The 17,306-nt window shown below is 43.1% G+C and overlaps 1 protein-coding gene across 1 annotated transcript in view; it reads left to right on the forward strand.

Moving 5' to 3' along the window:
• LOC139447170 (DNA polymerase alpha catalytic subunit-like) overlaps positions 1–13,826 on the forward strand; it is a 58,064-nt gene extending 44,238 nt beyond the window's left edge. The window contains exons 28-39 of the mRNA XM_071228372.1: positions 892–924; positions 2,580–2,672; positions 3,665–3,870; positions 5,292–5,424; positions 5,889–6,020; positions 6,512–6,587; positions 7,883–7,981; positions 8,672–8,856; positions 9,580–9,711; positions 10,381–10,497; positions 10,914–11,001; positions 12,191–13,826. Of these exons, the coding sequence (XP_071084473.1) occupies positions 892–924; positions 2,580–2,672; positions 3,665–3,870; positions 5,292–5,424; positions 5,889–6,020; positions 6,512–6,587; positions 7,883–7,981; positions 8,672–8,856; positions 9,580–9,711; positions 10,381–10,497; positions 10,914–11,001; positions 12,191–12,348 (1,452 nt within the window). The 3' untranslated portion in view covers positions 12,349–13,826. The remainder of the gene's footprint in view (positions 1–891; positions 925–2,579; positions 2,673–3,664; positions 3,871–5,291; positions 5,425–5,888; positions 6,021–6,511; positions 6,588–7,882; positions 7,982–8,671; positions 8,857–9,579; positions 9,712–10,380; positions 10,498–10,913; positions 11,002–12,190) is intronic.
• The last annotated feature ends 3,480 nt before the right edge of the window (positions 13,827–17,306 follow it).

Here is a 17,306-nt window from a genome sequence, read left to right on the forward strand (position 1 = left end):
TACAATTTTGACCTTTATTTGACCTTACTGTTTTGACCATGTGTTTGTTTCTCTCATAATGTATATTTGGATCTGTAAACTCTAGGATGGCCAGACTCTGAAGAAATTCAACTATGGCATGAATGTTTGTTATCATGAACACAACATAATTTGTTCTGATCAGTAGGATTTTAGAGTTAGGTTTAGTCCTCAACCTATATGCCGAAAAAATTAGCACTTTTTTATATATTTATTCCGAAATCCTTGACATCAAATTGGACTTTGATGCAAATGAGTCTTGTGTTTGTTCCAGGGCATTACCAAAAGACTGTTCAAAATTTGCTGATCATACCATAGATAGGCTCGGGATAAACTGCTGCCTTTTGCTATTAACCAGTTTAGAAATTTTGCATTTTTGCCGTTTTTCCTGACAACAGATTGGCCTTTGTTTCTAATTCCATCAAAACAACAAGAAAACCCGAATGTATCTGATGATAACCACTGCTGCCAGTGATCGTCTCTTGTAACCATGGCACCACTGAAGATCTGGGGTAGAATAGTTCTTTAGGAACTAATGCTTGACGTAAAAGGGGACTATGCTCGTCGTAAGAGGCGACGAACGGGTGCTCATATTGTCACACTGGATTGTCTGGTCCAGACTCGATTATTTACAGATCGCTATCATATAGAGCTGAGTGTAGCGTAAAACAACAAACAAACAAACTTGTAACCATGGTAGCACCACCCTTCTCTATCAGTCAGCTAGCAGCATAGTTATCAGTGTCAGAGACTCTTCGCACCAAATCCCATTGGCCCCTGTGGTCAGCAGCCCTTGTGGTCAGCGGCCCTTGTGTCTTGTTGTATTTTGTGTTTTGTGCTATGTATAAAGCTTCAATTTCCTTTTTCTTTTAGATTTTATTGAAGACTAAAGACCTTGTGCAAGCGGTAAGCTAATTTTGATCATGTTGGTCCTTTTAAAATAGTAGAAAAGTGATAAGTTTAGGGACTGGTAATTTGTTATAGGGTTGGCAGGGTTGGTGAGATTAAGGGCTGGGGAAGGTTCATGAAAAACATTAGAGATTGGGGTTCCAAAATTTATCACAAGTTGGGGGGCAGGGGGGGGGGGATGAAAAATGACACAGTACCATTTTTAAATAAGAAATTACATTATTTAGAATAGGTCTTCAGCAACCCATGCTTGTCGTAAAAGGCAACTAACGGGATCGGGTGGTCAGGCTCGCTGACTTGGTTGATGCATGTCATCGATCCCAATTGCGTGTATCGATGGTCATGATATTAATCACTGCATTGTCTGGTCCAGACTCGATTATTTACAGACCGCCGTCATATAGCTGGAATATTGCTGAGTGTGGCGTTAAACGACCAACCAACCAACCAACCAACATTAATTAGGGACATGACATTTATTATGTGGAGTGGGTACATGGACAGGTGTGACAATATGTGGAGGGGATCAGCCAAATATGATACAGTCCTAAGACCAATCCCACCGGCCCACTCATGCCTTTACTAGATGACCAGTCCATTAAAAGAAAAAAATGTTTGGCAGCTTTCAGAGAGAACATTTGTTGCTAGCAAAAGAATTACCTGCTGATTGGTCAGTCCCGAATCACTTTTAACAATATTTTATCATGAAATGAACTTTTGAATCAAGTGGAGTTTTTTGTGGATTAAAATAAGTTACACAAAGAGAAGTCTGAGAACAGTAGGACATCATTGACCCCCAGTTTTAAGAGGTAACGGAAAACCCTCCTTTATTCCGGTGTAAATTAGGAATGAGGACAAAGAACCAGACATGAAAGTTTCCTGATTGCCTTGAATAGAGGAGTCTTTGCAACTTGTAAGCTCGTTACCCCTGTCAGGCCTCAGGGGATGAATTGGTCTAAAGTTACCAATGCTTGTCGTAAGACTTGATTACAATGAATCAGGTGGTTCGATTCAGGTGCCACTGTACCTCGAGGTCATGGAATGTCCTCATATCAACCACTGGACACACTCAGGGTTAGAAACTAATAGTTTTTGTCCACTAGTCCTTATATTGATGGCATATAGCAAAACCCTTAAAATGGGCCAATTGCTACTAGTCCTTAGGATACCTTTACTATTGGGCAGTTTGGTAAGGACTACAGGACTAGTGCCAATTTCTAACCCTGCTGGTTTATCTGGTCCAGACTAGATTATTTACATGTTGCTGTGACATTGCTGGAATATTGCTGAATGTGGCGGAAAACAACATTCGCTTACTGTAAACTCACGATATATTCATCCGTTCTGCTTGTAACCCTGTCTGGTTTCAGGGGATGAATGGGTAAAAAAATACCTATGCTTATCGTAAGACTTGATAACAGTGAATCAGTTGACATTGCTGGAATATTGCTGACTGTGGCGTAAAACAACATTCACTCATTGTAAACTCATGATGCATTCCTCCGTTCAGCTGTTGGATCATATCTATCCTGATAGTGACGCATGTGCCACATAAAATCCCCTTCTGGGATGGGGCTGCTGGAAAATGATTCTTTTGTCGTCAACATGTAAAATAATTCCTAACCACACTGTGCAAACCCCTGCTTCTACAGATGAACCTGGACGTCATCTACGGAGACACGGACTCCATCATGATCAACTCCAACTGCACCGACCTTGACCAGGTCTTCAAGCTGGGGAACAAGGTGAGATCTTGTGTCGGGTGGAACAAGGTGAGATCTTGTGTCGGGTGGAACAAGGTGAGATCTTGTGTCGGGTGGAACAAGGTGAGATCTTGTGTTGGGTGGAACAAGGTGAGATCTTGTGTTGGGTGGAACAAGGTGAGATCTTGTGTCAGGTGGAACAAGGTGAGATCTTGTGTCAGGTGGAACACTTGGTGCGTTGTCTACAGGGTGGACAGACGGAAACAAATCTCATGTATTTCTCAAACATTTCTGGCTGTTTATTACATATTTAGTGTTTTTTGGTTTTTTTCTTGCATTTCCTGATGATATTACCCTGAAATCTATGGCATTGTCAGACATGCAAGGACTGCCTCCGTGGTCTAGTGGAAGAGCTTCCGCCCATAGAGCGGAACGTCTGGGGTTTGATCTCTGGCCGCGCCTTCGCTCGTCACGCAAAAGACCCGGGTTCGATTCCCGACATGGGTACAATGTGTGAAGCCCATTTCTGGTGTCCCCCGCTGTGATATTGCTGGAATATTGCTAAAAGCTGCATAAAACCATACTCACTCACTCACTCTGGACACGTCATACCAAAAGACGTTAAGAGATGGTACTTGTTGTTACCCTGTCTGGCGCTCGGCATTAAGGGGCTAAAACAAGGACTGGTCAGCTTGGAGTCAGTATACTGTGTCTGAGTAGGGTATTCATGTTAAACTGCAGCATGGTATCTCAGTGGGCTACCACTATAAATCAGCATCAATCCGTACTAACGCAAGCACGCATGCAAATCACTATATAACGTTAAACCCCATTTCACCTCACCTCACCTCACCTCACCTCATCTCACTTCACCCCACCTGACCTCACCTCACTTCACTCCACCTCACCTCACTTCACCTCACCCAACCCCACCCCACCTCACCTCTTCTTATTTCACCCCACCTGACCTCACCTTATCTCACCTCACTTCACCCCATCTCACCTCACCTAACTCACTCACTGACCCTGTGCAGGTGAAGTCGGAGGTAAACAAGCTGTACCGGCTGCTGGAGATCGACATCGATGGAGTCTTCAAGTCAATGCTGTTGCTGAAAAAGAAGAAGTATGCAGCGCTGAGCGTGAGTCGGTCTGCGGACGGCAAGATCACCACGTCGGAGGAACTGAAGGGGCTGGACATCGTCCGGCGGGACTGGTGTGATTTGTCCAAGGAGGCAGGAAAGTAAGTACAGTCATGAGTCTCTTTGTATGTCAATCTGAGACAATAACTACTAGTCCAAAGCCAGAATGTAGGCACATTCAGGTGTACTTTGAGAGTACTATAAACATTTGTTTTATTTGTTTATTTATTTATTGTTTAACGCCGCGCTCAGCAATATACCAGCTACATGATGGTGATCTGTAAATAATCAAGTCTGTGACACTATGAGCATCGATCCACAGAAATGAGTTAATGACATGCATCAACCATGTCAGCGAGCCTGACCAACCGATCGCCTCTTTATGACAAGCATGGGTTGCTGAAGACCTATTCTACCCCGGATCTTCACGGGTCGTACTCTATACATGTAGCCACGGGCTGGTGTACTGTGAGTGTACTCTAGTGATGTAGGCACAGACAGGTGTACTGTGAGTGTACTCTTTACATGTAGGCACAGACAGGTGTACTGTGAGTGTACTCTATACATGTAGGCACAGACAGGTGTACTGTGAGTGTACTCTATACATGTAGGCACAGTCAGGTGTACTGTGAGTGTACTCTAGAGATGTAGGCACAGACAGGTGTACTGTAAGTGTACTCTAGAGATGTAGGCACAGACAGGTGTACTGTGAGTGTACTCTAGAGATGTAGGCACAGACAGGTGTACTGTGAGTGTACTCTAGCGATGTAGGCACAGACAGGTCTACTGTGAGTGTACTCTAGAGATGTAGGCACAGACAGGTGTACTTTGAGTGTACTTTAGAGATGTAGGCACAGACAGGTGTACTGTGAGTGTACTCTAGCGATGTAGGCACAGACAGATGTACTTTGAGTGTACTCTAGAGATGTAGGCACAGACAGGTGTACTGTGAGTGTACTCTAGAGATGTAGGCACAGACAGGTGTACTGTGAGTGTACTCTAGCGATGTAGGCACAGACAGGTCTACTGTGAGTGTACTCTAGAGATGTAGGCACAGACAGGTGTACTTTGAGTGTACTTTAGAGATGTAGGCACAGACAGGTGTACTGTGAGTGTACTCTAGCGATGTAGGCACAGACAGATGTACTTTGAGTGTACACTAGAGATGTAGGCACAGACAGGTGTGCTGTGAGTACTCTAGTGATGTAGGCACAGACAGGTGTACTGTGAGTGTACTCGAGAGATGTAGGCACAGACAGGTGTGCTGTGAGCGTACTCTAGAGATGTAGGCAGACAGGGGTACTGTGAGTGTGTGTGTAAGGGGAATGACTAAAGTACAGAGCTTGATGAAACTGCTGACTATTTGGCCCTTGGCTAACTAAAATATGAATGAACTGTTACTTTGAGCTAGTGGCTCAGTTTATGATCACATGTTCTTTTATGTGAGAGTTGGCCTTGCAAGACAGAACAGTTTCCTGTCTCTGAGAAAACTCATAGCTACCTGTATGAATTTGTTCTTCAGATTTGTTGTGAGTCAGATTCTCTCCGGAGAGACACGAGAGACGCTTGTGGAGACCATACACGCCAAGCTGATCGAGGTGGGAGAGAAAGTGGCCAACAATGAAATCCCTGTAGAGCTGTTCCACATCACCAAGGTAGGAGTTTGGCGCTGACTGTCAGCAAGGGTTACCACACTAACGTCACAAAATTTACGATGCAGATTATGATACTGAGGTTAACGAAATGTACAATACTGAGGTCATGAAATTTATGATGCAGATTACGGTCTTGAGTCATGAAATATATGATGCAGATTACGGTCTTGAGTCATGAAATATATGATGCAGATTACGGTCTTGAGTCATGAAATTTATGATGCAGATTACGGTCTTGTGTCATGAAATATATGATGCAGATTACGGTCTTGAGTCATGAAATTTATGATGCAGATTACGGTCTTGTGTCATGAAATATATGATGCAGATTACCGTCTTGCGTCATGAAATATATGATGCTGATCATGAATCCAGAATCATGTCATGATATTGATGGAGAGTTACTAAATGATGAATATATTTTTCTTCTTATTTGTGGGATAAATGGACGTTGTCTGTTGCAGCAACTGACGAAGAACCCCGAGGATTACCCGGACAAGAAGAGTCTTCCTCACGTCCAGGTGGCGCTGCGACTCAACAGCAAGGGAGGCAAGCGCATGCGGGCGGGAGACACCATCTCCTATATAATCTGCCAGGTAGGGGGTCCCTGAGTCAGCGAAATACTCCACCAGTGTCATGGGATCCTTGGTCAAGTTTGTTGTATGGGTTGGGAGAATGTCACTGACTGCATATGTAATATTGAAATGATAACTTCCAGAGGCTTAATTTGACCCCAATTCAACACCAAGAGATCCCAATCTGGACTAAAAAATTCTCAATTCATCCCATTGTTATGTCTTACGTCATGGCTTCATAGAGGTGGCTGTATATCACTGATGACAGGACCCATGAAGAGGAAGTCTTTAGAGCTTCGTTTTATATTATTGCATTGAATGCAATGTTGAATGTTAAAATGCCTGAATTTACGAATATAAGATATTAGGGAAAAAAATCCAATTTGTAATAATATGTATATAACTCTTTCCCCCCAATATAACTGCCAACGGCGCTAAGTTTGGTATTGATAATAAATCCCTGGACAAGGTGTCCTGGAAGGCTGTTCCTTATGTTGTATGTGTGATTACAGGATGGGTCCAACTTGCCGCCATCTCAGCGAGCCTACCACCCTGAAGAGCTAGCAAAGGGAGACAACCTTAAAATAGGTGAGTGAGGTCATGCTGCATCCAGAAAAGTATGACATCCTTGTAGGATGTGAGTCTGTGGATCTCATCATATGCTGTCTATTTATCATCATCATCATCATCATCATCATCATCATCATCAGGGGCGGTCGGGTAGCCTAGTGGTTAAAGCGTTCGCTCATCACGCCGAAGACCCAGGTTCGATTCCCGACATGGGTACAATGTGTGAAGCCCATTTCTGGTGTCCCTCGCCGTGATATTGCTGGAATATTGCCAAAAGCGACGTAAAACCATACTCACTCACTCACTCACTCACTCAACATCATTATCAGCATCATTGTTAATTGGCACCAGCTTGATAGTCAGTTCTTATAACATATCCTGAAGACTGGTATAATCTCAGTTATGTCAGACCTGACACAAAGTATAGGTACACATACATTATACCGGACACCAACCTGCCATGAGTGTTTGATGCTGCTACTAAAGTATTTTGTCTCTATTTTGATAGTTCAACATTTCATTGTTTAATACTATATCGGCATGAACCCATGTAGGGACTCAAAGCTAATAATGTAGCACCATGAGCAATCACTTGGTAGATGGAATCTGGCACATTATTGATCATCATATTAATGGATTCTTCATCATCATCATCATCATCATCATCATCATCATCATCACAACCCTTAACATCATCATCACCATCATCACCCTCACCATCAACATCATCATCATCATCATCATCATCATCATCAACAACAACATCATCATCATCAACATCATCAACAACAACATCATCATCAACATCATCAACAACAACATCATCATCATCAACAACATCATCATCAACAACATCATCATCATCAACATCATCATAAAAAACATCATCATAATCAACAACATCGTCATCAACAACATCATCAACATCATCATCATCATCATCAACAACATCATCAACAACAACATCATCAACAACAATATCATCATCATCAACAACAACATCAACAACATCATCAACAACAACATCATCAACAACAATATCATCATCGTCAACATCATCATCAACAACATCATCAACAACATCATCATCATCATCAACAACAACATCATCATCATCATCAACAACATCATCATCAACAACAACATCATCAACAACATCATCAACAACATCATCAACAGCATCATCAACATCATCAACAACAACAACAACATCATCAACAACAACATCATCATCAACATCATCATCATCATCATCGTTAATTGGCACCAGCTTGACAGTCAGTTGTTATAACAGATCCTGTTGTTTGTTTCAGACACCAAGTACTACCTGGCCCAGCAGGTGCACCCCGTGGTGGCGCGACTCTGTGACCCCATCGAGGGGACCGACGCTGCCCACCTGGCCCAGTGTCTAGGTGAGGGGGGGGACACAGGGGGCGCAACCTTGTCAATAACAAATCTTGAATCTAAAAATTAATGCTCCTTGAAAGAATTCAATAACTACTCCCTAGTGCAGTGCATGCTGGGAGGATCCTCTGAACGAGTCTTCTCAGAGGACCCTTGATAACAAGTGTTTTGGGACCCGTTACCTTCCAGGATAGTGTCTAGGGGCCGTTTAGTAAAGCCATTGTAGCGCTACGACTATCTTACCTCTATGTTAAAGTGTGGGAGATATGATAGTCGTGGCACTACAATCGCTTACATCCCTTACCCATTTTCTATTTGATTATCTTGACATTCGATTGGTTGGTAAAATGTAAATGAAAATCAAAGTTGGGTCATTTGAGATCACAAGAACTACGGGAATTGATCCAGGCATTGGTGTAGGTTTACCGAAATACAAACGCTGGAAATATGGAGAACGTACTAACCTTTCTATTTCTCCATTTATACCCAAGTTCGAATCCTGGTTCGCCCCGATTATGTTTCTAGGTTTGTCAGCACCATACCTGTGCTTGTTGGTTTCTCCAACGTGGTACACGTCTGAGACCTGCATCACTTTGGGCTTTCCTCCCACATTAAGCTGACACGCCGTGATATAGCTGGAATACTGTTAAAAGGGGCATCAAACACAACTCAATCACTCACTCCATTTCTACCCACAGGTCTTGACCCAACAGGCTACCGCCATCAGACTCAGCACCATGACAATGACGATGATGATGCTCTCCTGGGAGGAACACAGATGTCGGAGGAGGAGCGCTACAAGGATTGCGACAGGTTCAAGGTCAAATGTCCGGCGGTGGACTGCGGGAGGGAAATAATCATGGATGGTGTTTTTCTTGGAACGGTGTGTGGCTCTCTTTATCCGAATGGTTCGAACAAGTTGTCTGAGAAAAAGGGGTTTTGTGAACATTTCATTTCCTGAACACACTATTTAGCATTTCAAGATCATGATTTTGTGTCAAAAGACACATAGTTTTATATAAGAGCTGTCAGTATCTGGCTGTAATATTGGTAATGCTCCATTCAACAGCAATCACTTACTCCCTCCCTCACTGACCCTTCCTTTCTGACATCACAATTTACGCCCAGCACTGCAATATGGCTTGAATACCTCACTCATTCCTTCACTTACTCTCATTCAATCACACCCACCCAACTAGATCTCATTCCTTCACTTACTCTCATTCAATCACACCCACCCAACTAGATCTCATTCCTTCACTCACTCCTTTTCTTATTCATTCATTCGTTCATTCATTCATTCATTCACTCACTCACTCACTCACTCACTCAGGGGGCGGTCGGGTAGCCTAGTGGTTAAAGCGTTCGCTCGTCATGCCGAAGACCCAGGTTCGAATCCGGACATGGGTACAATGTGTGAAGCCCATTTCTGGTGTCCCCCGCCGTGATATTGCTGGAATATTGCTAAAAGTAGCATAAAAACCAAACTCACTCACTCACTCAACCGTCCACTCATTTCACTCACTAATTCATTTACTCCTTTTCTCATTCCTTCACTCAATCCCACCTTCCTCCTTCCTTCACTCCGTCACTGTCTGTGTTACAGGACAGCCCCCTGGAGTGCTCACTGTCCAAGTGCTCCAACCCCCAGTGCAAGATGGTGCCCAACGAGTACATCCCCCAGATTCAGAACAGGCTCGTGCTGGCCATCAGGAAACACGTCAAGTGTTACTACGAGGTAAGTCAAGTCCAGCTATATACGCTCATCATTACAAAGGGACATTATGTCTGCATCGTGGATTACATCATAGGCAAGGAAATTAACTGACTCTGAAAGTCCAGTTTCCACCATTGCTGACTTAGGCTGGAATTTCTGGGCTCAATTGTAGCGTCACCACTGGCTATTACAAGTTATGTCCCTTCTATGTCCTTCCTATTGACCAATCAGATTTCACCTCTCATGTCACTTGCATTTGCTTCAAACAAAATGGCGGCGTCCAGTCTCGATAATCTGATCAATAATCAAGATCTATTTTGGAAAAAAAGGGATCTTACTTGCGGAGTGCATCAAATCTTTTGAGGACTTTGATTAAAAACATGCAAATCCTGCAATGTAATGAAATCGGCATGGCAGTTGCCATTTTTGTTTAGGAACCGGTTGTCGATTCAAGGGTGGAAACTGTACTCTTAAAGTCAGGGAATTCCCTTGCCTGGATCACACCAGAGTGGTAGATGCTGCTCACCTGCATCAGTTTACGTTTTCCGCAGTAACATGACTCACTATGATAAAACGGAAATACTGTCCACAGTGTGGTTAACAAAACTTGCCGTTAAGAGAGATGAAACTGACACATGGGTTCAGTCTTGAAATAGGACACTTCTTGAGCATGAGCTTCCACTGTTCCAGGGCTGGTTGAGGTGTGAGGATTCAGCGTGCGGAGCTCGGACACGGAAAACTCCGCTGATGTTCCAGAGAGGGCATCCGGTGTGCGGAATGTGTCACCGGGGAATCCTGCAGCCTGAGGTAACAAACACATCAATAATTCATAGATTCCGATGTACCGAGGGCTCGTTCGTATAAAGGCATAATGTTGAATGTAGATCTAATCCAAACTCAGTTTGATTGTTGATGTCAAACTCATGATCGGGAAAAAGAATGAACTTGTCAGAGGTCGACATTCAGCCCCAAGTTTGCAGCAAATGATACAAAAAAAATTCCACATTGTTATTAACATGAAACAACTAATAACTAAGTTTATGTATGGTTTTGTAGATGTATCTCAGTGATAACAGGACCAATAAAGATAGTGCTTAGTTTTATATTATTGCATTGACTGTAATCTCAAAATGCAATGTCAAGATTCCTCTGAATTAAGTAAATGTGCTGAAAAACATTGCCCAATCATCTGCATGGATCACGTACCCGATTCCTTATCTCAGTTCACAGACTCGGCACTGTACACACAGCTGTGTTACTACCAGTTCATCTTCGACACGGAGAAGGCCATCTCACTGCTGCAAGACTCAAGTAAGTTGTACTCAGATCACAGGCTCTCACAGGCAATCACAGGCTCTCACAGGCACACACAGGCTCTCAAAGACGCTCTCAGGCTCTCACAGACACTCACAGGCTCTCAGGCTCTCACAGACACTCACAGGCTCTCAGACATTCACAGGCTCTCACAGACACACACAGGCTCTCACAGACACACACAGGCTCTCACAGACACACACAGGCTCTCACAGACACACACAGGCTCTCACAGACACACAGGCTCTCACAGACACACACAGGCTCTCAGGCACACACAGACACTCATTGGCTCTCAGACACACAGGCTCTCACAGACACACACAGGCTCTCACAGGCACACACAGGCTCTCAAAGACACTCACAGGCACACACGGGCTCTCAAAGACACTCACAGGCACACACAGGCTCTCACAGACACTCACAGGCACACACAGCTCTCACAGGCACACAGGCTCTCATGGCTCACAGGCTCTCATTGGCTCACACAGGCACACGCGTCTCTCACAGGCACTTACGTCTCTCACAGGCATTCACAGGCTCTTACAAGCTCTCAAGGCTCTCACAGGCACACACAAGCTGTTACAAGCATTCAAGGCTCTCACAGGCACACACAGATTCTCACAGGCACACACAGGCACTCGTGGCTCCCACAGGCACTCGTGGCTCTCACAGGCACTCACGTCTCTCACAGGCACTCACGTCTCTCACAGGCACTTACGTCTCTCACAGGCACTTACGTCTCTCACAGGCACTTACGTCTCTCACAGGCACACGTGTCTCTCACAGGCACTTACGTCTCTCACAGGCATTCACAGGCACTCCATTGATGCAACAATTGATACATGCTTCCATAAAACCTCTTAAACCATTTTGACATATTTTAGCCTTACCTGTTGGTTTAGAGTTTTCACAAGTCCAAAACAAACAAGTGTTGAAAAGTTGAAAAGTCTCATTCTCTTTCATGTAAACACAACGTGTGAAGCCCATTTCTGGTGTCCCCCGCCGTGATATTGCTGGAATATTGCTAAAGGTGGCCTAAAACCAAACTCAATCAATACTAAAAGTAGTACCTGCTAGGTGACCACATTGCATATTGATGGGATCGTGATACCAAATTTCACATGCTGGTTCAGCACATCGATACAACTATCCCTAATGTGATGAAATTACCTTTTGACTGCAGAGCCTGGCCAGAAGAACGCCCGAGGGGAGAACGCCGTGGGTGTGTACAAGTCATCCTACAAGACGCTGAAAGACACTGTCGGCAGCTGGCTCAAGACTAACGCATATTCTGAAGTCAATCTTACAAAACTTTTTGATGGCCTCTTCGTCCTCAAATGAAATAACAACTCGGGATTAATATTTGGTTAGGATGACAAGAACTTGGACACTCAACTCAAGCAATTGTTGCCCTTATGTAAATGAAGTACTGGAAGGTCATCTGGTGCAGAAGAAGATTGTTGTTCTCAGGTGTTGAAAGAGACAGTTGCATCACACTGTTACATAATTTATGCATTGAAGTGCTTGTTACGACGGAGCTTGGTGTGATCATGTGGAGATGGAGCAGTATACAGACTTATTTACCATTTGTTGTTGATCTGTGTGATCTGAATTAATGACTCCCTTCATAGTGGGATAGCCCAGTTGGTAAAGCGTTGGCTTGTCAGGATGAACACCTGGGTTTGATTCCCATGTGTGAAATTGATTCTTGGTTTGCCATTTGAATATCGGTTAAGGCAGCATCACAGTGACATCACAGGGAGGAATGGGGCGGTAGGGTAGCCTACTGGTTAAAGCGTTCGCTCGTCACGCCGACAACCCGGGTTCGATTCCCGACATGGGTACAATGTGTGAAGCCCATTTCTGGTGTCCCCCGCTGTGATATTGCGGGAATATTGCTAAAAGCAGCGTAAAACCATACTCACTCACTCCAGGGAGGAATAGGTCCCAAACACCTCATGGACGTAAGGTCAAGGGCACACTCACCTTGATGTGTGCTGACCGACACTAATATTTGAGAATAATCAAGTCCACTGGATAAACCAGTGGTTGATAGTATGAGCATATGACAACACCCAATCCTCATTTGAGTATCTTCTTTAGACAACTGTGGTACATGGGACCATCCCAAGATTAGAGTAGATATTTGTATTTGTGTAATCAATGTTTCTTGGCAGAGGCTGTCAAAACAAGGGAGTTTTCTCGTAGATGTGCCTCTGCCCCAAAGTAATGTCATATTTGTGTAATCAATGTTTCCTGGCAGAGGCTGTCAAAAGAAGGGAGTTTTCCCGTAGATGTGCCTCTGCCCCAAAGTAATGTCATATAGTGTCCAGGATTGTGTTAGTCTCTTGGCTGATGTCGGAACAATGTGTGAAGTCCATCTCTGGAATCCTCTACAGTGATAGGACTGGAATACAAATAATTCTGGCATAAAACAATATTCACTCATTCATATCACAGTCAATATACGACGATATGTGTTATTTGCTCATAAATATTAATCACTGGATTATCTGGTCCAGGCTTGATTATTTACAGGGCACTGGTCATATAACGGGAATATTGCTGAATGTGGTAAATAACAAACTATGGCTGTTGTAAGTCAGTTTTGTAGTGACCCCCAGACAAGTTTACAGATGAGTCAAATATTGATTCATGTTTCTGGAAGGTTAGATAACATATTTGTACATTTGCATGTAAATAAATTCGTATATTTTATTGGCCACTAAAATTATGTTTGCATTTAATGTGAAGCCCTCAATTGCAGCTATGAGATTGTGTAGATAATATATAGACCGATCATTGCTTATAAGATATAGACCAATCATTGCTTATAAGATATAGACCAATCATTGCTTATGAGAATGTACACAGCTCGGGTTACACGTACTTTATTTACGTCCAGGGTTTGCTGGAAATATTCAGTATGTATGGAGATATATTTGTAGGTTTTAAATGATGTGGTGGACCAGTTGTCAGCTGGACTATTGCTAAAACCTCACTGAATCAATAAAACTCATGTTTGTTAACATGCAGGTGTAATCTGTTTAGATCTAGATGTTAGTTAATATTTGTAAAATCAGTTGATAAACTCTGGAAGTCTTATTGTGACAGTATTGTGAACACTCTCTGTGAATCCTTATTAGACCGGACCCTCTTAGACTGGAAACACCGCTTTCAATCTTGTCGGGGATGTATTCTTATGTATAAAAGAAAATCCATCTGTACACATGGTTTGTTAATCTGGACATTCCCCAGAAGTGTACTGGCTGGAATAAGCAGGTTTCACTGTATGTGGTGCCAGCAATACATCAATTTCTGTGTATTTATTTCTGAATATTCTTTCATAAACAAATTAATTTTTTATATGAACTAAAGTATTTTATGAAAACAAATTTTACATTTAATACAAAAAATAGAATTTATTCATTCGTATTAGACAATAACACATGATCAAGAATCGGGCAGTGGGGTAGCCTAGTGGTTAAAGCGTTTGCTAGTCTCGCTGGAGGCCTGGGTTCGATTCCCGACATGGGTACAATGTGCAAAGCCCATTTCTGGTGTCCCCTGCAGTGATTTTGCTGGAATATTGCTAAACGCGACATAAAACCCAACTTAGTCATTATCAAGGACCTAAAGTTCTTTATTTTTCTCTCCAACCATCATGTATCTTGTATGTATATACATAATTCAGTAACTTCAAAACATTGAAATAAACAACAATTAAGACTGTTCTGGCTTTGTAGTGACTGCATTCCACATGAGTACTCTTCAGGGTAGGTCTATCATCAAGAGGGGTCATGGGTGGCCCAGGGGCGGTCGGGTAGCCTAGTGGTTAAAGTGTTCGCTCGTCACACTGAAGACCCGGGTTCGATTCCCGACATGGGTACAGTACCATTTCTGGTGTCCACCGCGGTGATATTGCTGGAATATCGCTAAAAGCGGTAAAACCATATTCACTCACTATTCACTGTAGTGCTGCTCTGTTTTTCCTGGCTGTCAAGATTTGATGATTTTGAGATGGAAGCCCAAATTTGCCCCTGTTGTGGTCCGTGGTTTATGGGCACCTTTCCTAGTCTGGATTTCAACGCAGTGCGGACGTTTAAGTCACTTTGAGCATCAGCCCGGAAGGTATTGAGATCTTCTAGTGGTGTCTTACCTTACTGAAAGACTTTAGAAGACGGAGACCTGTGAAGATCCAGGGTAGAAAAGGTCTTCAGCAACCTATGCTTGTCCTGAGGCGATTAATGGGATCAGGTTGTCAGGCTCACTGACTTGGTTGATGCATGTCATGGATCTATGTTCATGATGTCAATCACTGAATTGTCTAATCCAGGGTCGATTAATTACAGACCGCCGTCATATAGCTGGAATATTGCTGAGTAGGACGTTAAACAACAGACAAAGAAATAAAACAAGATGGAACTTGTTACCCTGCCTGGCACTGAGATAACTCAGGAGTTGGTGGCTGATGGAGCTGATGTAGCTGATGGAGGTGTGTCTACTGGGGTATTCATGTTCAGTGGGCTAGCACTATAAAATCGCCATTAGTCCGGACTAAAACAAGCACGCACACACACAGAGTGAGACACACACCCACGCATGCGGGTCACTATATACTCACCACCAAAAGAAACGCAAACCATAGAAACATAAAGAGAAGTATGCTAAGAAGAGATGTTTCCAATGTGTACCAATAAATGACAAAAAGTGTTCCCACAAAGTGACTTTATTCTTATCAAGATATGCTGCATGTGATTTCCACACTTTACACATGATCCTGCACAGACAAGTGGTGCATCTCAGTCATGGATGTTACCTGTGAAGATTACGGGGTAGAATAGGTCTTCAGCAACCAATGTTTACGGTAAAAGGTGACTATGCTTGCCGTAAAGGGTGACTATGCTTGTCGTAAAAGGCGACTAACAGGATCGGGTGGTCAGGCTCGCTGACTTGGTTGATGCATGTCATCGATCCCAATTGCGTGGATCGATGCTCATGATATTAATCACTGGATTGTCTGGTCCAGACTCGATTATCAGTTTACAGACCGCCGTCATATTGCTGAGTGCGGCGTTAAACAACAAACAAACAGTTATGGATCTACTGCATCACATGTGATGGGTTCATGAGCATCGGTTCACAAACAGTCACTTTTGAGCATCGTACCAATCTAATATCTCTTGAATATGAGTAATTCTTCATATATTAACGTATGGTATTCGTGTTTCTTTTGACGGTGAGTATAAGTTGAATAATCTTGAAAACGACTTTGAACCTAACTCCAACTGACATGTCACTTCGGGTTTGTGTCAAACATTATGCTGTAATAGAACTCGTCCCTGAAGATCCGGTTTTAATTGTTCTTCAGCAACCCATACTTGTAAGAGATGACTGTGAGGGATTTTCTGGTCAGGCTCGCTGACTTGGTTGATGCATGTCATCGTATCCCAATTGCGTGCATCTATGCTTTTGATGTCAATCACAAGATTGTCTGGTCCAGACTCGATTAATTACAGACCGCCGACATATAGCTGGAATATTGCGGAGTGCGGTGTTAAACAACACACAAACAAAACAAAACCTACAGTGTACTACTTCGCGTGGCCTTCCGATAAACTCATAGCTGTCAACCCCTGGATGTCTAAATGAGTGAGGGAGGCGAAAACTTGTTTTGAATGATGTTTGTTCTCGCCGTGTTGGTTGCAATCGCGATAAATCGAAAGAGAAATATTTTATCTACATTTTATATGAATGCGTGAGAATTTCTCAAAATTGCGTGTGAGCGTGACATAGGTGATAAATGCGCGAGACTCACGCGAGATGAGTGAGAGTTGACAGGAATGTAAACTACGAAATGAAACAAAATGACAGCAGACTTTAACATTAATTGACACCTTAACTGACTTGATGAGAAATAACTGTGTATTGACTAGATTGTTCAACTAGACAGTCGAGCGAGCTTTATGTTTGTGTTACTAGCCCAATTAAAAGTCACTGTCAATTGACTAGCGGGAAGGCAGCAATTTCGAAAACTGCCTATAACAATTTTAATTTTAAGAATCGTCTAAAGTGAGCTCGGTGGTCAGGCAAAGTTGATTGCGTACCATGTTAATCGTAGGAATAGAGACGTTTAGAACTATGGGGCGTCAATTTGTGCAAATGGAATTACCGAGACAAGCAATGCGAGAAGTGTCGGAGACAGTTTGCGTGTCACTGCAAGTGATAGCGGATCGCTATGACGCGTGTCATGATCCGAGACTGAAATATCCACGTCTCAATAGTTATCACGTTTGTGC

The sequence above is a fragment of the Haliotis cracherodii genome, unplaced genomic scaffold (genome assembly GCF_022045235.1).
Source record: "Haliotis cracherodii isolate W230 unplaced genomic scaffold, xgHalCrac1.p SCAF_7, whole genome shotgun sequence".
Classification (NCBI taxonomy): domain Eukaryota; kingdom Metazoa; phylum Mollusca; class Gastropoda; order Lepetellida; family Haliotidae; genus Haliotis; species Haliotis cracherodii.